The sequence below is a fragment of the Zalophus californianus genome, chromosome 2 (genome assembly GCF_009762305.2).
Source record: "Zalophus californianus isolate mZalCal1 chromosome 2, mZalCal1.pri.v2, whole genome shotgun sequence".
NCBI lineage: Eukaryota > Metazoa > Chordata > Mammalia > Carnivora > Otariidae > Zalophus > Zalophus californianus.
Window position 1 is genome coordinate 63,232,925 of NC_045596.1, and position 22,054 is coordinate 63,254,978.

Genomic DNA, 22,054 nt, shown 5'->3' on the forward strand with positions numbered 1-22,054 from the left:
GGGTGTGGCGGTGGCTCTCCGGGTCCTCGCCCGCTTCTTTCCTCGCCCTCTCGGCTCACTCTTCCCGCTTCTGCCTCATTTGCTGTGCCAGCGGGGGCTCTTAAAGAGTAGCTCGGGCTTTTCGCTCTTAAGCCGGCTTTTCTCGCGGTTGGCAGCTCTGACCGGTGCACAGTTCTCTCATTATTGAGTTTAAGTCCTTTTCAGCCCTCCTTGACGCGGGGAAGTAAGTAGAAAACGTCCTAGCGAGTGATGTGGTGTCATGATTGGACCAGTGTGACTCATTAGAGGGTCAGATCGTGCAGGATCGAGGCTCTGCTTTGCCAGCTGTGGCTCAGGCGGCTGTAGTGCGTTGGCCTCTACATCCGCGTCTTCACCCGCGCTGCAGGGTACAGGACCCTGCAGTCCCCCAAGGCGAGCTGGGTTTGCTCCTACTCAGTCATCAGTTGAAAAACAGTTTCTTTCTCTGCGTGCTCTTGTGCATGTGTTGGAGGTGATACTTTGCCCCAAATTAAGTTAGTAGGTTGCTTTGGAGGAGGAGCAGGTAAACTTGAAGTCCATTTATCTTTGTTTTTTAGAATCTTCATCAGACAAGGTGCTATTCATACCTTTTCGGTATGTCTCTTTCGTACTTTAAAAGGGGCTAAGAAAGCAGGTTAATTTTCACTTGCGAAGTTTTGCGTTCGGTCCTTCATTATCTTTACCAGGCTATGTCAGCAGTTGCAAGTCTGCTTACAAGAAAGCTTACTCCATTTAAAAGACAAGATCCTGCACTTTAGTTTTGTATTTCTTGTGTAACTGGCTTGTAGAAAATATTTTCTCTCATTTATTGCATGCTTCATTTGATCTTTGAGCTTTTAATTGCAGAATATTACAAAAAAATACTTTTAAAAATTCATAAGAAATAATTTGTTGATAAATGGCCCTTTTAAGTTCCAAGGTTAAGAGAAAAGAAACTGAAGAGAGTAGTTTTGGTTCTCTGAAAGTCAGACCTCGATGTGGTTTGGACACAGTAGACAGAGATTCCATTTATGTTTTTTGAAATGCCATAAACAATAGCACATTAGTGCAAAAGAAAAATTTGAACGTTTTTGTCTATAAAATATTTAAAGAGAAAGAAATCTTGAATTATTCAGGGATGGGTGTCATTGTTATACAAGCCATCGCCCCTAGTAATGAGCCTAGCCAAACCTTGGAGAGGTGGGAGAAGGATCCTTAGCTTCTCAAAAGAATGAATATATGGTGATTGGTTTTGATAGATGTAAAATTTCCTAGCTCTTTGTTATACATGATTTTCAAATGTTGGTTTAGATTGAGTTGTGGGTTTTTTTGATTTTATTTATTTATTTATTTTTTTTATTCATTTGTGAGAGAGACAGAGAACAAGCAGGGGGAGAGGCAGAGGGAGAGGGAGAAGCAGACTCCCCGCTGAGCAAGGAGCCCGATGCAGGACTCGATCCCAGGACCCTGGGATCACGACCTGAGCCGAAGGCAGAGGCTTAACCATCTGAGCCACCCAGGCGCCCTGAGTTGTGGGTTTTAAGAAGACATGGCTGTTAACTCACATGCTGTACTTATTTCTTTGAATTGTAGTAACTAATTGAAGTGTGGCTTGAGTGGTATTACACTCACTTCATTTCAGAAAATCCCAGATGGGTTTTTTATTTAGTAGAAGGAAAAGATTGACATTTCAACAAACTACACTTTGGATTTGTGGCTTCTATCACTGCTCTAAGCATATCCTATCATTACCATAAGCAAGTCATTTTCAAGAAAAATTAAGTAATTTTGGAAAATGAAAATAAAAATGAATTTCAAAGGTGGAGTGCTCATTCAACCACAAAAAATTAAAAAGAAATTAAGGACTAATGTCACTGTTAGAGTGTTTTACAAGTTTTTGCTATAAATTTTGTCATATTTCTTGGGAAAATCCATAACTAAGTGCTAGGATGAAGCAGGAGCTGACGAAACTGTTTTGGAAGGTGGGACTCTCCCCACCCAACACTCCAGCTCTTGGACTAGACTTTTATTTCATCCTCTCTGGAGGGTAGGGGAGACTTTCTTCCCTTGTGTATTTCTTTTCTGTTCACACACACAACTGAAATTACCTATATTCAGTTTACTTTTTGATCCTGACAGTTTCTTCTTACTTCAAATGCTAATATCCTCTCTCTTTTCCAAATAATTTAGAAAATGTAGACAAGATGTTTAAGCACAAAGTCTGGTTCACACTCAAGAATGATCATTCAATAATTGACAGATACATTTGCTGAATTAGAAGATTAGGGCAAGTGGTGTGGAAAGGCATTAGAGTTTTAGAGTACCTGAACTGGGCAGAGGTATACCATTTAGTGGGACAAGGGGTTGAAACAAAGACAGACCAAAAAACAAACTAGGTAGGCTTTACATTTTTTTTGTTTGTTTGTTTTGGGTCCTTGTTGTTTAAACAGGGCCAAGACTGTAAGTGCTGTGCCCTGAGGTGTTTTTGCCATACTACTGCAAACATGGGCATCTTTTTCAGAATGACCTCTGCAGTGTCTTTGAGTCTTCAATAAATCTGCTGTTCTTTTCTCTGTCTCATATTGTCTCATATTCTTTCTCCTTCTCTTTCTAAGTATATTTATATTTATATATTTCATTCTTATCGTTCAGAGTAGTTATGTTTTGTAAAGTCACTGAACAATGAGTTAGTAAATACTGAACCATTGCCCTTGAGAAATACAGGCATAAGGTCCTGCAAGCCCTTGGTCACAACATTTTTGTCAACCAGTCAATATATAATCTTGTTTTATGTGAGTTTCTGTTTAAAGATCTTATTTAATATATATTGTTGATTCATTAAAACTGAACTTAACAGCTAACAGCGCTGTAACTCATATCTAAATAAAGCTTATCTAAAACACATTATTTTCCCTGTAAGGGACATCACAGCCTTCTTGAGCTTAGGAATACTAGATGACACTTTGGCACTATGCTTAGGGCCATTTTAAACAATGAACTCAATAAAAAGCACAAAAATGAGAAAAACATGGCACTAAACAGACTTCAAAAAGGGCCCTTGTTTATAAACAAGGCAGAATGGTATCTTGTTGACTCCAGCTGGCCTTCTCAAAATTTTCAGCACTATGCTCATGTGTGTAATGATCATGAAAATGCCACTGTATTGATTTTGGGAATACAGATGAATTTTAGTGACTGCATGATTTACAAATATGGAATCCCCAAATAATGACAATAAACTATGTATGTATGTATATATGTATGTATACATATACATACATAATATTTGAGTATAAATATTGAGGTCACATGTATATATATATAAATACATAGATATTACATAGTAAAGAAATAAACAGATTCTCAGAGATATACTTAAATGTATGTTTAAACTGTTGGAGTAGTTTCTTCTCTGAAATATACACTGTATCATAGTCTCTAGTTAAACATTTGTATGTTTGAAAATGCTTGTTACACCTTGCACCTTTTTAATTCCTGCTCAAAGTTTAGAGGACTAATATCTTGTGGAATATTTTCATGTTTTTTTTTTTTTCAAAAACAGTTTAGTTTTAGGAGTGCATGCTAACCAAATCCAATTTGGGCCTATAGAAATCAGAGCCATATGTAAATTTTAGATTGAAACATGTCAAATTGTCAAGCATATATAATTCAGTGTACTCTTTAAATTTTCCAATAAAACATAGGACTGGCTTTTTCGTCACTATGCCTCCATAAGCCTTCAGTGCTAGTTAGAGGATTTAATATTGATTGATAATGGGAAGAAGTTGGTTCTCAATGTGTTTGGTACAAAGCGCTTAAATAAATGGGGAACCAGGAGGTTGGGACACTATCCATAATTTGTTCAGGTAATCTAGTTATGAGGTTCTGGGGGCTGGATAGGAATGGTATTTTGAATATAATTGCATGGGTAAGGATAAGACTTTCTGTCATGGGCATGGGGGTTGTTGGTACTGTCAGTACAGGTAATTGAGAGGCCAGGAATTTACTACAGAGCTCTGTAGAAGGAGCTCAGTAGCTCTCTCAGAGTTAACTGCTTAGATTAGGGTAAGTTAATTTAGGCTTAGTGTTAACCACTTCTCACTGTTAATTTTACAGGAAGGTAGTAAAATACATTTGATTTTGCCACATAAATCAATCTGAAAATGATGCATTTAAGCATGATATTTCATTTGTAGAAATTATCTGTGGCTACCCAGTAACTTGTAAGTTCAAGTTTTTGAGAGAGGACAGAGAAAGCAGAAGGGGAGGATTTAACAAAAATATTGACAACTGTTACTGCTCCATAACTATTAAATGCCTTTTGTGTGCCAGGCTCTGTAGTAGGTACTATTTATACAGTGGAGAACAAAACAAATATTTCTTTGTCCTTATGGAAGTTACAGTCCAAAATAGAAGATAAATGTTAAACAAAAATCAAGATGTAGATAATTTTGATAATTGTCATGAGAAGACAGCACAGGGTTTAATGAGAGAATAACCAATTCAGTTTCTATTGAAGGATCAAGGAAGACCTTTTTGATATTTTACCAGAAATCTGAAGTATGAGAAAAATTAGGTAAAGGCAGAGGTGTGATGGTGGGATGGTGTGGAGTATGTCATGAAGAGAGAAGTCTATGTGAGGAAGAGTTTCAGGAACTGAAATATGCCCAGAGCTGGGGACTATAATCATTGAATCATTTGGAGGAAGGACCCAAGATGATGTTGGAAAGGTGACCAGGATCCAGGACTTTATGATTTCAGATTTTATCTGAAAATGCAATGGGAAGCTACTGAAGGATTAGGGCAGTTATATGCTCTGATTTGTATTTTTACAAGATCGTGGTGATTGCTATATAGATACTGGTTGAGATGTATACAGATTAGATGATTAGTTAAGATGGTGGCGGTGGGAATGGAAGCGAACGTTATAATGCTTAAATGGGAAGACCTGGTGATGGATTGGATTGGGGGGGAGGGTATTGTAGGAACTGTGAAGAATGACTTGCTTGTGCAGCTCTTGGAGGTACCGTTTGCTGAGATGGGGGAGAGTAGAGAAGGAACAGATTTTTTGGGGGGTGGGAGGAAGATTTAGGAGGATATCCAGGAGTTCGAGACGTTTAGTTGAGGTATCTGGGAGGAAATAAGCGTCAAGTGGGAAGCTTAGTGTGTGGTCTGGTACTCAGCAATGGTGTCTGGGCTTAGAGATAGGTATTTTGGTAAGTGAACATTTGGCCGTTATTGAAAACCCTGGGAGAGGATAATGTAGGGAGAGAGTATAGAATGAGAAGGCTATCACTGAAGGACTGTGGTAGAACATTGGTCTTAAACATTAGTGTTCATCAGAATCATTTGGAGGGCTTGGTAAGCCGCAGATTGCTGAGCCTGACGCCCAAAGTTTGATTCCGTATGTCTGGGTAAGGCCCATAATTTTCATTTCTAACAGCTTGCTCACTGATGGCTGATGCTGCTGGTTCAGAAATCATACTTTGAGGACCACTGATTTAGAGTAAAAAGGAGCTACCAGAGAGGTATGAAGAATACCAGGAGAATATGATGCTTTGAAGAGGAGGAAGTGAATTGTGTTGCCTGAGAAGTTATCTTGATCACATTTTTTGGCCACACATTCACAGTTATTCATGCTTAGTTCTTTTTTTTTTTTCTTCCAGATTTTATTTTTAAGCAATCTCTACACGCAACTTGGGGCTCCTGACTCACAACCTGGAGATCGAGTCACATGCTCCATAGACTGAGCCAGCCAGGTGCCCTCCCCCTGCTCCCCCCTTTCCCCCATGCTTAGTTCTTAACCTACCTTTTAAATCTTAGCTCTGGTTATTTCCTGATAATACTCTGCTCCAGCCACAGTGTGCTCCATTCCCCGTTGTTTTGTGACTGAATGTTGTATTTACTTATCACTACCTTTGCCTGTGTAATCCTAGTCACCTAACTGCTAGTTATGATCACTCCCTTCTTCCTGTGGACATTTGTAACTATTTATTTGCTTTTTCCCCCTTATCACATTTAATCTTTTGTCTTGAGATACAATTATGTAAGCACGTGGAAATACTAAGGTGGTTATTGTTCCTGTCTCATTTCCCTTAGCAGATAGTAAAATTCTTGAGGCTAGACATACTCTCTATTAGTTGCTTTTTGAATCACACAAATTGCCTTGTCATATCATGGACATTCAAATTCTTTTCAAAGGAAACGATTTTTGACTTTTTTTTTTTTTAATGAACACAGATGGAGTTTTTCAATTTGCAAATTGAAGGGAGGGCTCTTTAGTTCTTGTCCCATCAGAGGTCTTCTACTTAGGTCAGGGGACCCTGAATTTTCTACTTTGGTGAAGACAGACTTTTTAAAATTTTTTTAGACCTACACATGCATGTTTATAGCACCTTTATTCATCAGTCAAAAACTAGAAACACGGGCACTCGGGTGGCTCAGTCAGTTAAGTGTCTGTCTGCCTTAGGCTCAGGTCATAATCCTGAGGTCCTGGGATCGAGCCCCTCATCAGGCTTTCTGCTTAGTGGGGAGCCTGAGTCTCCTTCTCCCTCTGCCCCTCCCCCTGGGTGGGCTCTCTTTCTCTCAAATAAATAAATAAAATCTTAAAAACAAAACAAAACAAAAAACTAGAAACAGGAGGAATCAGCATCATGGTAGCATAAGATGTACCTCTTTTTTTTTTAACATGGGATTTTTTTTTAATTTTAATTCCAACATAGTTAACATATAGTGTTATATTAATTTCAGGTGTACCGTATAGTGATTCTACAATTCATACAGGTGAAGACAAACTTTTGAAGAGTTTGTTTAAGCCTAAGTGTCATTTCAGTTAGCCTCCTTGAAACAGCAAAGAAAGAATAAACTAGATGTCCTCTTATAGTTATCTTTCTCTGTTGACATATTTCTCTTTATTTTGCAAAGGTGTCTGAATTTAAAGAAGAAAAGTATTATTACATGCAATTATGAAATTGTTTTATACTGTACAATTGATTTTGACAGTGAGCTTTTTGAGGGCAAGGTCTTATTTATCTCTGTATCTTTAGTTTCTGTCTAGCAGTTTTTCTTGTTGTGGTTGAATTAAACTCTCAGGAAACATTTCCTTTTTTATAAGATGGAGTTAATATTTATTGTGAAGATTAATAGGTAATGTGTGATATTAAGAAGATAATGTATGACAGTACCTAATAGTGCATGCCAAGTCTTTCAATAAATATGGGCCAATTTTAGGTTCAGATTTGGTTATCAGCTTTAGTGAAATCTGCTTCAGGAATTATAGTAATTTGCTTGTAGAGTAGGTATTACATTTATCCTGAGTTATCACATTTATATTTGTAAAAAATTTGAATCATTTTAATTAGATAATTATTATATGGCATTTAGCCATATATAATTTTTAAGTTTCAATCAGCTATATAGAATTTTTACCTTGATAAGCAGCATATACTCTAACAATGAAATGGAAGTAATTTGTAGCAAAGAACATTACATAGACTCTTACTAACATATGCTTCGCTTTTGTGATACGTTATCATTGTAGGGATAGTTCTTTGGTTGTAATTTTGATTGTCTGCTGTTACGTTTTCTGTAGAGGTGGCAGTTTTATTCAAGGGCACTAAAGCAATTTCCAATTTTCAATATTTTGAAAAAAAGTATAGTGGAAATTACGCATTTATCTCCAAAAAAAGTGCTGAATTGCACTAACATCAAATTTCTTTGCTTTTAGCTCTAGTCAGCTTTGTTTGGTTAATACTGACTTTCTCATGCTGAGCAGTTTGGAAAGGTTGTCTTTGATTATTTTAAAAATAATAGAAATAAATTAATACTTGTTAGCATCTTTCCATTATGGGGTCTGTAGGAGGGAAAAGTAGAAAAGGTCCCTGATGTTGTTTGTATTACGGAGCATACTAGAAGGTGGAATTGTTGTTTGTCCTTACATTGATTCTGGACCTTTAATGTTCTTTACTAATCTACATTATCTTGGTTCTCTTTCACTCCTTCTCTCAACCCGCCCCCCATTTTTTTTTTGGTCAAAACTTGAAGTAGAACATAAACATTTATTAGAAACCTATTTGGTGGCTATCAAAATGATTAAAGGCTTGACTTGGAATTCTGAAATTAGGAGTCCTGAGTGGTGATTTCAAAGCTACAGAAAGGTTTCATCATAAGGAGATGAAACTTTATTCCTTGGTTTTATCCTGCATCCATCTGGTGAACCATTCGTCTACCCACAAGCCTGCTATTTTAGGGACCTGAGTTGGGAAGTTGAGTGGTTAATGACTGAACTGTTTTAAATAGTTGGGCACTTAGTTAATTTGGAGATTCTCTTGTCTGAGTGTATCATCTTTACAAATGAGATCAGTCAGCACATTTCTGCTAACCGTTTCACGTCTCTCTGCAGGAGAGTGGTTGTTGGGCTTTTACACAGACACTTTATTTTTGGAATTGTTGGTTTGTCCTCATCATGTAGAATTCCAGTAAAGTTTAAGGGCATAGTTTGGGATGTAGCCTTTAGAGAGGCATTTTGCAGTGAATATTATTTTAAAATATGAAACAGTGGTTGCTACTAATTTGCCTATTTTAACATTAAATCTTCGAAATGGTGCCTTCTTGGTGGCAACTATTAAAAAAAAGGCAAAACTTGGAGGTGGGCCAGCTGATATTCTGTTATGCTACTAACTTGCATTGTGACATTTTGATTTCACTTTCCTCAAGAAAAAAATGAAGTGGATAAAGATGAATCTGTAACATCTTTTTCCATTTTAGCATGCTCTGATTCTGTTTATGTAATGGATTCTTACTGCTTCTCTGATAAGAGAGGAGCATGGGAAAGGAGGGCTAAAAGATGAACAGCTTTAGGATTGAGACCATAATGAAAGGATTGTGTTTGATAATCATGCATTTGAGTTCTTTGACAAACTTCAGTATAGATTAGCAATTTATTTTTTATCTCGTGTATAAAATTATTTCTTAATCATTGTGAAAAAGTCTTTTCTAGGAAGTTGCCTTATTTAGTACCCTTTAAGATAAGGGGATGGGTGCTTAAATAAAATCCTGTGGCATTTCAGAGTACTATTTAGTTTCAAAGGATATGCCACTTTAATGGATTCTTTTGTCATTTTAATGGTTTGTGTTCTCCAAGTGACTCATATTTTGGAGGGTATCTGGAAGTAAAGAAATTTTCGTGTTTTTCAAGTTTTTATTTGGAAAGAATGTTTAAGGAAGGGTTATGACAGTACTTTCTCTTAGTTTGTGGATAGAAAGTTTACCCATGATAATGTGTGAAGAGTCAGCTACTTTTTGTTTCCAGTGCTGTCAGCTCTAGTTTGGGTCCTTAATACCTCTTACAGAATTACATTCTCATGTAGACTCTTCTTCCCCTTCCCCTCACCAAATCCACTCTTGTATTCCTTCCAGTTTTTCTTCCTGAAATGGACTTCTGATCATTTGCCTAACTAAGTGAAGTGCACACTCACTACTCTGGGATTCAAGGCCCTCTGCAGTGTGACCCCAACTCCCCACAGGTCTTAATCCCTCTCAAACTCTAACCCTAGGTGTGTTTTACTGCGCATGTACTTCACATTTCCTGTACTTTGCTCTTGCTTTTTCGTTCCTGTTTTTCACCTTCTGTTGTTACATTGCCTAGAATGCAGACACCTGTCTCCCCACTCTGTTTAAATGTATCTTGTAGGATACAGTTAGAATACAGTTACTTTCTTGCAATCTTTATTTTTCTATGAAACCCTGTTTGCAAGGAAATGAGTGTAATTATGCCTTCCTCTGAGGCTCTGTGTAGTAACTGTTGCTCATATTGCCCTTATTTTACTAGCTTTGTTCTATTCTAAGAATATGTGTAATGAAAAGTTTCCTCTACTGCAAGATTAAAAGTTCCCTTAAGATTTGGCTTGTATTCATCTTATCTCTTATCTTTTACAGTGCTGTACTCATGATAGGTATTCAGTACATTTGTAAGAGATTAAATTTTTGAATTGAAAAGCAGCCAGAAGGCCTGTAAACATTTACTATAAAATAAAACAATTGGATAACAACCATATTTGACATATCCAACTGTTTGGTTGAGTAGGTTGGCCCCATTTTTCATGTTATGTCATTTTACAGAAACTGAAATAAGTAGATAGAGATATTTGATGATAATGTAGGTACAGCATTATCTAGATGAATGAAAAAAAATACTACCAGATTTATTTCTGGATTCCTGGCATGTTTCATTTCTGTAGTGATTACACAAATAGTACATCTTTGTTTTGTGGGTACTGCATTGCTCTTCTTACTAGGTGTGACTCAACAGTGTTCTTCTAGCCTGAGTTCCCTTGACGCATGTCATTTTTAAAGAAAGCCACTACTGTGGGACAGAGAGGGCAGACAGGCCTAAAGTATGTGCTCTGAATACCTAGTCTTAAAGTAACAATATTGGAAATGCTCAACTGGCTATGGCTTTGTCTCGAGTTGATGGTTACCAAGGCTTAATGGGACGACTGGTATCTAAGAGAGTGAGAGATTAGGAAGAAGGGGATCTTATATCCGTAATGCTCTGGGGGAAGAAAATACTTGATTATTACCTTGGGGGACCCTCTAACTAGTGTGTCTAATATTGGAGGTGATTTTCTCAGTAGAGAGAACTTCAGTTTTCTTTTAGATTAGGGAATTTGTAAGCCTGGCATAACAGATCAGAGGTAGCAAACCAGGTCTTTATGCAGTTTTGTTAATAACTAATCATTATCACCCTCAACATTCTTCTATTCCTTCTTTAGTTTTCTGGAAGAGAGGTTTCCAACATACCGCTTCCCCTGCCTAATTGCTGTGTTTACTTATTTTCCTTAATTTTTGGGACTGGGTCATTGTTAGGGATGGCTGGAGCTTTTTACATATTTAAGTATTCTCTTTTGAATGAGATAGTGTGTGGGTAGTCCAAATTTTACTTTTCATTCTGGAATCATTAAGATGTTAGTATTAAAATGACTTACACATAGCTCTTCCCCCTAAGCGGCCTGAGGTGACCTCTGAAAATGGTTTGCTATTCGCTTGACCCAGAAAACCCTATGAAATCATGTAAATCAAGAGGTTCAAATCTTTGTGTTCACTTTAAGAACACACGTGAAACTGCCCAGGCCATCAAGGGTATGCGTATCCGAAAAGCCACCAAGTATCTGAAAGACGTCACTTTACAGAAGCAGTGTGTGCCATTCCGTCGCTACAATGGTGGAGTTGGTAGGTGTGCCCAGGCCAAACAGTGGGGCTGGACACAGGGTCAGTGGCCCAAGAAGAGTGCTGAATTTTTACTGCACATGCTTAAAAATGCAGAGAGTAATGCTGAACTTACGGGTTTAGATGTTGATTCTCTGGTCATTGAGCACATCCAGGTGAACAAAGCCCCCGAGATGCGGCGTAGAACGTACAGGGCTCATGGTCGGATTAACCCATACATGAGCTCTCCCTGCCACATTGAGATGATCCTTACTGAAAAAGAGCAGATTGTTCCTAAACCAGAAGAGGAGGTTGCACAGAAGAAAAAGATACCCCAGAAGAAACTGAAGAAACAAAAACTTATGGCCTGGGAGTAAATTCTGCAGAATAAATGCAAAAAAAAAAAAAAGACTTACACATAATATAGTAAAATATTTTACTTAATGAATGTTGTCAGGACTCTTACTAGGGATTGGGATTATGCATCACTGGCCATGACCCACTTTTTCATTCTCTGGCCTGCATAACAGAATCTCTCCTACTGAATGTTAATGGTCTATTCTTTGTATATAAAAAAAATGATGGCACTGACTCATGATCAGTAGGACATGTGCTTTGAGTTATTTTTCCAGAAGTAAGATGTGTATATGCTCTCTGTGCATAGGCCTTTAATGGTCTCTTCTGTGATCAGTAACGGAAGTTTATAAGATAGTTAACTGGTGTTGTAAGCAATAATGTAGATCTGAAGAGTTTTTTTGTTTTACTTTCTTACCAACTAGTCTAGTTCAAATCCTAGTGAATAGTTAACTGGGTTGTTAAATCTGTTAATTTTTTATCTTTTAGCAAAATATTGTTTGTATAATCCAAAGGAGAAATTCTAAGGATCTCAATCCAAATTGATACATATTTTTAAAACATACTGAAGCTAGCTGTTAGGGATTTTACGTTTTTCAGCTCACTGAAGTGGCAACTTAAGAAATGTTGCAAATCCGTGGATTTTTAAAAAAAGTATGTGTTTGTGTATGTCACTTTGCTGATTGTACTCTGTCTCTAAGGAATATTGGAAGTGAGTTTGCAAGGTGCTGTATGAATCCATAGTGTTCAAAGTTGGATGTAACTAATGGCCATAAATTTCTAGTATGAGAAACTCCTATTTACTGATTGAAGGTTCAGATTTGTTCTCACCTTAGAGTAGTAGCTGTCTTTCTTAGTAAAGGCTACCTGCATTTTAAAAAGTTATGATGGGCCATTATGGATATTGTGGGGTCAGTTCATTGATTTTTGCTTTTTGGAAGACTAAATATAGGGAAGGGGGTGGTGGGTGGTGTACAAGAATCTACATTGAGGGTAGGGCCTTTTTAGCTTCCTTCAGAAAATATTCTTAAATATTATTCTAACTGGTATTGTTGGACTGACAGTCTTTTAAAATGCTAGTGCATCCCAAAGTCACACTGTTAGTGTTGGTTGTGGAGGAAGGAGTTTAGGTCTCGTGACTTTAACCTAGCACTCTTTCCACTACCTGTGGCCTCCTTAATTGGCTCCTGTGCACATAGAGGCATTGGCTTTTGATTGGAGTCGGGACTTCGAGCAGGCTCACGCGACTAGGGGACTTTTAATATTCTGGAGGCAGCTGGAGTTTTCATGGGTGCCTGCAGAGTCTGAGGTGGAAGGAGGTATTTCCAACCATTTTCGAGTTAAAGCTTTCCACCTTTGCTTTTTCCTAAGGCCATTGAACCATGTGCTGTAGTTGTTTATGATGTCAGGATTAATTTTACAAAGTTTAAAATTGCAGCTTCCCCCAAATTAGACTATTGTCTCAGTGTAGAAATGTTCAATCATAAAAGAAAGGTTCGATCGTAAATGAAATAATGTATTTGCGAACTGTAAAGTAAGTAGCATAAAATCACATTACTCTAGCTTCTTCAGTTGAATGTGCCATAGCAATATTTAGGACCTCCTGTAAAAAACAAGGAAGGTGAAAAGAAGAGAATAGCTGAATTCTTATCCCTTACTTCCTTCAATTCCTAGTTCAAGGTTATGGAACTTTAAGGCTTAGTGCTGTAATGTCGAATCCCTTTTTGCATTTCATTTAACAGATTTGTGCTACATCTATTTAAAATAAAAAGGAACAAGATTTCATCACATTTTTATTTTATTAGATCATGGCACAAATGCATTTGACTTAACCTGGAATACTAAACTTCTGAGTGTTTAGAAATAAGTGCCTATGGGCACCTGGGCGGCTTAGCTGGTTAAGCGACTGCCTTCGGCTCAGGTCATGATCCTGGAGCCCCGGGATCGAGTCCCACATCGGGCTCCTTGCTCAGCAGGGAGTCTGCTTCTCCCTCTGACCGTCTTCCCTCTCGTGCTCTCTATCTCTCAAATAAATAAATAAAATCTTTAAAAAAAAAATAAGTGCCTATGGCATCATAAAACAATTTTCCTAAAAATGACATGACATTGCTTCTGTGATACATGTGGCATATTTTTATACACATACAGGTGAAAAGTTAGAATAGTATTTGATATATGATTTAAAAATATTAAAAGAAAATTTCTTAATCTTTTTCATAAAACGCTGGAATTATTCCCATCATCATCAAGAAGCATATATCTAATGTCCGTATTTTTTCTTAGTAGGCGAGTATTTTAATGTATTTATTTTTTTGGAAAGATTTTATTTATTTGACAGAGACACAGCGAGAGCAGGAACACAAGCAGGGGGAGTGGGAGAGGGAAGCAGGCTTCCTGCTGAGTAAGGAGCCCAATGTGGGGCTCGATCCCAGGACCCTGGGATTATGACCTGAGCCAAAGGCAGATGCTTAACGACTGAGCCACCCAGGCGCCCCTTTTTTTATTTTTTAAAAAGATTTTATTTATTTATTTGACACAGAGAAAGAGAACAAGCACAAGCGGGGGAGAGTGGCAGAGGGAGAGGGAGAAGCAGACTGCGCACGGAACCTGATGTGGGGCCTGATCTCAGGACCCTGAGATCATGACCTGAGCTGAAGGCAGATGCTTACCCAACTGAGCCACCCAGGTGCCCCTAGGAGAGCTTTTTTGAAAAAAATTGAGATATAATTGACATAAACATTAGTTTCAGGTGTACAATGTAAGGATTGCATATTTGTATAAATTGTGAAATGATCACAGTAAATCTGGTTAACATCCATCATTCATTTTTTTTTTTTAAAGATTTTATTTATTTATTTGACAGAGAGAGACACAGTGAGAAAGGGAACACAAGCAGGGGGAGTGGGAGAGGGAAAAGCAGGCTCCCTGCCGAGCAGGGAGCCCAACGCAGGGCTCGATCCCAGGACCCTGGGACCATGACCTGGGCCGAAGGTAGGCACCTAACGACTGAGCCACCCAGGTGCCCCATCCATCATTCATTTTTAACGTAGTTACAATTTATTTTGCTTGTGATGAGAACTTCTAAGATTTACTCTTAGCAACTTTCAAATATAGAATACAGTATTAATTATAGTTGCCATGCTACGCAGTACGTCCTCAGGACTTAGAGCTTTTTTATGTCAAAGTACATCCCCGACCCCATTCTACCTCTGATAGCCGTTTCTCCTTTATTCCCAACTTTAGAGGCTGTGTCCCTGATTTATGTAATCCGCTCTGTTTTTTTCTCTATCAGTTATCTGATTTTTCTTCTGTTTTCTGCTTGTTCTTTAATTCTTACTATATCTCATTTCTGCTCAGCATGTAAACCTGTTTCTCTCATCTTAAAAGGTAAAATAAAAACAAAAATAGGGGGCGCCTGGGTGGCTCAGTTGGTTAGGCGACTGCCTTCGGCTCAGGTCATGATCCTGGAGTCCCGGGATCGAGTCCCACATCGGGCTCCCTGCTCAGCAGGGAGTCTGCTTCTCCCTCTGACCCTCTTCCCTCTCATGCTCTCTATCTCTCGTTCTCTCTCTCTCAAATAAATAAATAAAATCTTTAAAAAAAAATAGAACTAAGTGATCTTTTGTGTCTCTTTTTTTTTCTTCTTCTGCCATTAATTGGCTTTTCTAAAAGAATAGGCTTCAGTAATGGTTCTCAAAATATGGTTTGTGGGCCCCAGGAGAAAGGATCCCCAAGGCCCTTTGAGGAGACCATTCAGGTCAAAATTATTTTCATGATACTACCAAGACATAATTGCCTTTTACACTGCATTGGCATTTGTGTTGATGGTTCCAAACCACAAATCAAGACAGTTTTGCACCAAACTGTATTAGTAGTCATTGTATTCTTTGCATCATTTCCACTCAGTTTTTTGTTTTTTATTTTTTTAAAAAGATTTTATTTATTTATTTGACAGAGAGAGACACAGCGAGAGAGGGAAAAGAAGCAGGGGGAGTGGGAGAGGGAGAAGCAGGCTTCCCACAGAGCAGGGACCCTGATGTGGGGCTCGATCCCAGGACCCTGGGATCATGACCTGAGCCGGAGGCAGATGCTTAACAACTGAGCCACCCAGGCGCCCCTGTTGTTTTTTTTTTTTAAAGCCAGTTTCCCTTAACATCCTTGATATAGCTGTAAAAATTCTATAAATCTTGGCCCCTTGAGTACATCTTTTTTTTTGGATTGTGGTAAAGTATATATAACATAAAATTTACCATTTTACTCTTTTTTAAGTTTACAGTTAAGTAAGTGGCAGTAAGTACATCACGTTGTTATGTGACCATCACCACTATTGATCTCCAGAACTTTCTTGTTTTCTCTAATTGAAACTCAGTACCTGGTAGCCACTAGTTCCCCATATCTCTTTTTCCCCAGCCTGTCGTAAACACTATTTTACCTTCTGTCTCTATGAATTTGAGTATTCTAAGTACATCTCATAAGTGGAATCACACAATATTTGGTCTTTTGTGTCTGGCTTATTTCCCTTAGAAATAAGGTTCATCCATGTTGTAGCATGTATCAGAATTTCCCATTAAGTCTGAATAATATTCCATTTATGTATATATCACATATTGTTTATTCATCAGTGGGCACATTTAGGTTGTTTCAACCTTTTGGCTATTGTGAATAATGTTGCTATGAACATGAGCGCACAAGTATCTTTTCAAGTCCCTGCTTTCAGTTCTTTTTGGTATATATCCAGAGGTGGAATTGCTGGCTTATGTGATACTTCTGTGTTTAATTTTTTGAGGAACTGCATTCTATTTTCCATAGTAGATGCATTTTTTAAAAATTCTTCCCAGCAACGAACAACGTAGTTACAATTTCTCCCATCTTCACTAAAACTTGATATTTCAAGGTTTTTAAAAAAATTTTATGAAAGCCCATTCTAATGGGTATGAAGTGGTATATCATTGCAGTTTTGATTTGTATTTTCCTAAATATAAGTGATATTGAACATTTTTTCATGATCTTATTGGCCATTTGTAAGTACACATTTTTTTAATGTGTGAAGAAATGGGAAGTGTATAAAACACTTGCTGCATAATGAAGTATAGTGGTATAATTGAGGAAAAGCATGTGGGTGATTGAGTTGTGTCCTAGACCAGCTGCTTTTTACATGGAATACCATTTTTATTTGAAAGAATGACTGACAGACTATGATTCATTTAGATTTGGGTATTTGGCAGACATTTTTCTATTAAGTGAGGCTGTCACTTCAAGGAAAACACCCGACAGATGTTATTAATGTTGGAATTTGAGCTTTCAAAAGAAAATTAGAATTTTGGAAAATTGTATCTGCCGTTGTGAACTTGACAGCTTCCCATTACGTAGGCTTTTCCGAGGAGATAGATGATAATGTTAACAAATGTTATTTTCTTTTTAAAAAATTGTGTAATAGAAGATCTCTTTAACTTAGTGAACTGATTTTCCAAATGTATGATGTATATATGATGTAAATATATAGTACAAGATTGACCATTGGATTTTAGTTTAACAGTGCAAGAAATTCAGTGATACTTGCAACTAAGAAGCTACTAATTGTCATGTTTTGCTGTAATAGCAAAGAAGAATATCTGTAATTATTTAAAAAGACTATTAAGATAGTCTTCATCTTTCCTTCTGTATATGTGAGGCTAGATTTTGTTCATATGCTTCATTAGGCCCAAACTGTATATCTCAGGAGATTTATTGCAGAAACGGTTATGAGAATCCAGTAGTCTTCTACTAAGGCAGATATTAAAGAGCTTTGCAAAAATGTTAAGCATTGCCATTTTTCTCTCTAAATTTTTCTTTTGAAAAATAACAGCTATTTTCATAAAAATGTTATTTATGTTGACAAGTAATGTTTATTATTTTGAATTAAAGATTTAAAAAATTCTCAGTCTTAATTTCTTTTTTAAATATTTATTTTAGAGAGAGAGTGTGTAAGTGTACTTGAGTATAAGCATGGGCGGGGCAGCAGTGGAGGGAGAGGGACAGGCAGACCCCACGCTGAGTGCAGAGCCCAGCGTGGGGTTTGAACTCACGACCCTGAGACCATGACCTGTGCCGAAATCAGAAGTTGGATGCTTAACCAACTGCAGCACACAGGTGCCCCATCTCAGTTTTAATTTCTAATACGGTAAATATGGATTTAATATAACCTACATGAGCAAAAGCTCTCTTCGGGCCCTCAGTAATTTTTCAGACTGTAACGGGATCCTGAGCCCAAAGGGCTCAAGAATTGCTGGATGGTATATAGTCTAGCAAAACTGTCTAATACAGAATCCACTAGCTGCGTGTGGCTACTACTTGAAATGTGGCAAGGCTGAATTGAAATGAATCATATATGTAAAATACACATGGGATTTCAAAGCTTTAATGTGAAAAAAAGAATGTAAAAGATATTAATATTAATATTGCTTACATGTTAAAATGATAGCATTTTGGTTATATTGCCTTAAAAATGTATTATTAAAATTCCCTGTGTCCTCTAGGAAATTTAAAATTGCATATGTGGCTTACATTATATTGGACATGTATTGGGCAGTATTGGTCTGTAGTGTACAGTTTATGTGGACTCTACACTTTGCAGTTGGGGTAGTTCACCTGGGGTTCATTGACATCCATGTGTGTCTTCTTAGGCAAGGGATTATGGCTTTCATTGTATTTTCAAAGGGACACATGACCAAAGTAAAGGTAGGAACTGCTTTAGAAATTGGAGACAACTTGTCTGAGTTGCTGCTTGTAGTTACTTGGGTACTACTAGTGGCTTGGATCTGGGGGAATCTCTTTGTCACTCTTTGGTAGGCTGGGCAAAACCTGCAGTACTAGGGGTGTAGTGAGATGTATTCTTGGCTTCTCAAGTTGGAACTCTGAATGTTCACACAGAGATGTTTTTACAGAGAGACATTAAGTTATTAGTACTGTTAATACTAGATTGTAGGTTGACCTGAGCACCTAATTATCAGATGTAGGATTGTTTGTGTGGGGAAATACTCTGAATGCCAAAGTGTAGATACGAGCTGTCAGAATCCACTACTAAATCGGGGGATTTCCTACTTTTCATGTTGGGAACCTAATCAAATGAGGAAATTTTTTAAGTTGAGCATTCATAGAGGTTGAAAATAAAATATGTATTATTTGGTTGTACAATATAACCAATACAAAAGCATGTATTAAAATAAAGTGGTAATACATTCCAAAGATGAGGTTATAGGATGCTTGCTTACTCTTTATCCCTAATCATAAGTAGGATGATACAAATAAGCCACTGAATTGGATATGTGAATTAAGTGGTTGCATGTTTTGCTTGAGTTAGATATGTGATGCTGTTTATGTGATAAGATTCCTGGCTAATGTCAGTTCTCATCTAGAAAGTCTTCCTAAAACAATGAAATTTCAGGGCCCACTTAAGTGAAAAAAAGAATGCTGGGTTGAGAGTATTCTAAATATAATTATTTCATTTCAACCTTTTGCAACTCAGTGATACTGCCCTTATTATATTTTCATCACAGTGTGCCACAATAACTTATTTTTGTCTTTCTCCCCCCCGCCCCCAGGACTGTAAACTCACACATACAGTGTCCTACTTAAAATGTATTCCAGAAGCTAGCATAGCCACTTATTAAAATTTGTTGGAGGGGTGCCTGGGTGGTTCAGTTGGTTAAGCACCTGACTCTTGATTTTGGCTTAGGTCATGATCTCAGGGTGGTGAGATGGAGCCTGCTTAAGATTCTCTCCTTTTCCTTTTGCCTCTCCCCACCATGTACTCTCTTAAAAAAAAAAAAAATTGTTGGAAAAAAAATAGGAAGAGCCTCTATCCGATGGTTGGCTACTTACAGTTTGGGTGAGATGCAGGAGTATGGTAGTTGGGTGAAGAGAGCATTGGAGGTAGTCTGAGAAAGCAGATGATGGGTTGTGGAGTTGGAGAATACCATACATTATTGAGGTAACTCAAACTTAGAGATGGAAAAGTTGAAGATGTAGGTTTCTGTATTTAACATCATGAAGCCAAGGAGTCCCAAGAAGAGGTTAGCATAATGCTGAATTTGGGAAGAAAAGACAAATTTAATAGCAATATATAAGAATTGGCTAAAATTTGGTGCTTTTGAATTCTGCTATTTCTGGTGAGAATGAAGTTGTGAAATGGGTGAGAGATGATTGAGACCCTAACACCCAGGCTTTGGATTTATGAATGGAGGAGTTTTGAAATGTAATAAAGGGAGAAAAAATTAATTAATGCAGTTAATGGAAAAAGAAGAAACCCACTGGTTTTAAAATCTGACTTTTCCACTATAGGAAAGAAAATGGGATAAGGGAGGGGGAAAGATGTCATGACTGGAAATAAAGGAAAAACAAAAGATAGTGACTTCATCCCAGTCTTACAAATAGGAGTTGTGATGAGGGACCCTTGGGACTGGTGATCGAGCAGGGAATGTCGAGAGGAATATGATGTCCCTCTACTTGAATGGCTTTTTTAAGATATATTAATTTTTTAAAACATAATTCTGGAGAGTCTTATTCTTTAACACACTGGTTATCAAACTAATATGTATATAAATCACCTGGATATTTATTAGAATACACATTCCTATTTAGTACGTGTGGGTGGGGACTGAGGTTCTGCGTTTAGTAAGCTTTCCAGTAATGCCAGTGCTGCTATTGCCACAGGTCACATTCTCCTTTAGTCAGTCTCCTAAGATGGGAAGAAAAAATTACCCCCCAAAGTGGTCAGATCAGTTCATGAATGCAGGTCTTCCTTGACTTATGATGGGGGTTACAGCCCTTGAAACCATTGTAAATTATAAATATCATGTCAAAAAATGTATATAATACACCCACCCTCCGAACATCATAGCTTACCATGCCTACCTTAAACGTGCTCTGAACACTTTAACAATAGCCTACAGTTGGGCAAAATCATCTAACACAAAGCCTGTTTTATAATAGAGTATTGGGTATTATGTAATTTACTGAATACTCTACTGAGAGTGAAAAAAAGAAGAATGGTGTATAGGTACAGGAAGGTTGTAAGTGTGTCAGTTGTTTACCGTCATGATTGCAGTGGCTGACTGGGAGCTGTGGCTCACTGCAACTGCCAGCGTCAGGGGAGGGTATTGTACCACATATCAACTAGCCTAGGAAAAGTTCAAAATTTAAAATTTGATGTATAGTTTTTGCTGAATGCATATTGCTTTTGCACCATTGTAAAGTTGAAAAATTGTTGAGTTGAACAATTAAGTCGGGGATTGTCCTGTATCTGCTTTAGTAATGGCCTTCAGGTCAGACATTAGTAGATAACAGGACTAATGCAAAGGTTCTTAAACTTCGTAGGGTGCTTGTTGAATAGAGTCCTGGACTTAAATCACAGAGAATTAATCCTAGGTTTAGAGAAAGGTTCAGAAAACTTCAGGGTTAATAAGCACACCATAGAATTCTGCAGTTTGGAATTTTAATTGGCATTCCATGAAAACTCTATATTAATTTGGGATTGTAGGTGGGGGGGAGGGTTGACATATTGACAGTGTTGAGTATTTCTTTCCAGGAACATAGTGCGTCTCTCCATTTTATTAAAACTTTTATGTTTCTCGGTGAAGTTTTTCTTCATTTGGGTCCTGCAACTTTATAAGCTTTGTCCTGTGTGCTTTATATTATATTGTAAATGGATTGATCTTCTCACTAGTACAAAAAGTTTATTTTTTTATATTTTCTTTTTTTAATTTTATTATGTTAATCATCATACATTACATCATTAGTTTTTGATGTAGTGTTCCATGATTCATTGTTTGCGTATAACACCCAGTGCTCCATTCAGTATGTGCCCTCTTTAATACCCATCACTAGGCTAACCCATCCCCCCACCCCCCTCCCCTCTAGAACCCTCAGTTTGTTTCTCGGAGTCCATAGTCTCTCATGGTTCGTCTCCCCCTCCGATTTCCCCCCCTTCATTTTTCCCTTCCTGCTATCTTCTTTTTTTCTTAACATATTATGTATTATTTGTTTCAGAGGTACAGGTCTGTGATTCAACAGTCTTACACAATTCACAGCGCTCACCATACCACATATCCTCCCCCATGTCTGTCACCCAGCCACCCATCCCTCCCACCCCCCACCACTCCAGCAACCCTCAGTTTGTTTCCTGTGATTAAGAATTCCTCCTTAGTGAGATCATATGGAGAAGATAATTTGCCTTTAATTAGGAATATATTCTTAGTACTTAGGCCTGAGGAATCAAGGCTATAAAAAGACATGGACTAGGAAGATTTTGCAATCTGGTATGTTTTTATTTTTTATTTTTTTAGATTTTGTTTTTATTTATTCACTTGAGACACAGAGAGAGAGAGAGCATGAGCAGGGAGAGAGGCAGAGGGAGAGGGAGAAGCAGACTCCCTGTTGAGCCAGGAGCCTGATGTGGGGCTCGATCCCAGAACCCTGGGATCATGACCTGAGCCGAAGGCAGATGCTTAACCATCTGAAC

The 22,054-nt window shown here is 37.7% G+C and overlaps 2 protein-coding genes across 4 annotated transcripts in view; both read left to right on the top strand.

Annotated features, from left to right (window-relative positions):
• Positions 1–22,054, top strand: part of BMP2K (BMP2 inducible kinase) — a 139,501-nt gene that overhangs the window by 748 nt on the left and 116,699 nt on the right. The window lies entirely within an intron of this gene.
• LOC113925961 (60S ribosomal protein L17-like) lies at positions 10,951–11,596 on the top strand. Its single transcript, XM_035726431.1, has one exon. It carries the CDS (start codon positions 11,025–11,027, stop codon positions 11,577–11,579), a length of 555 nt encoding a protein of 184 aa, XP_035582324.1. The 5' UTR covers positions 10,951–11,024; the 3' UTR covers positions 11,580–11,596.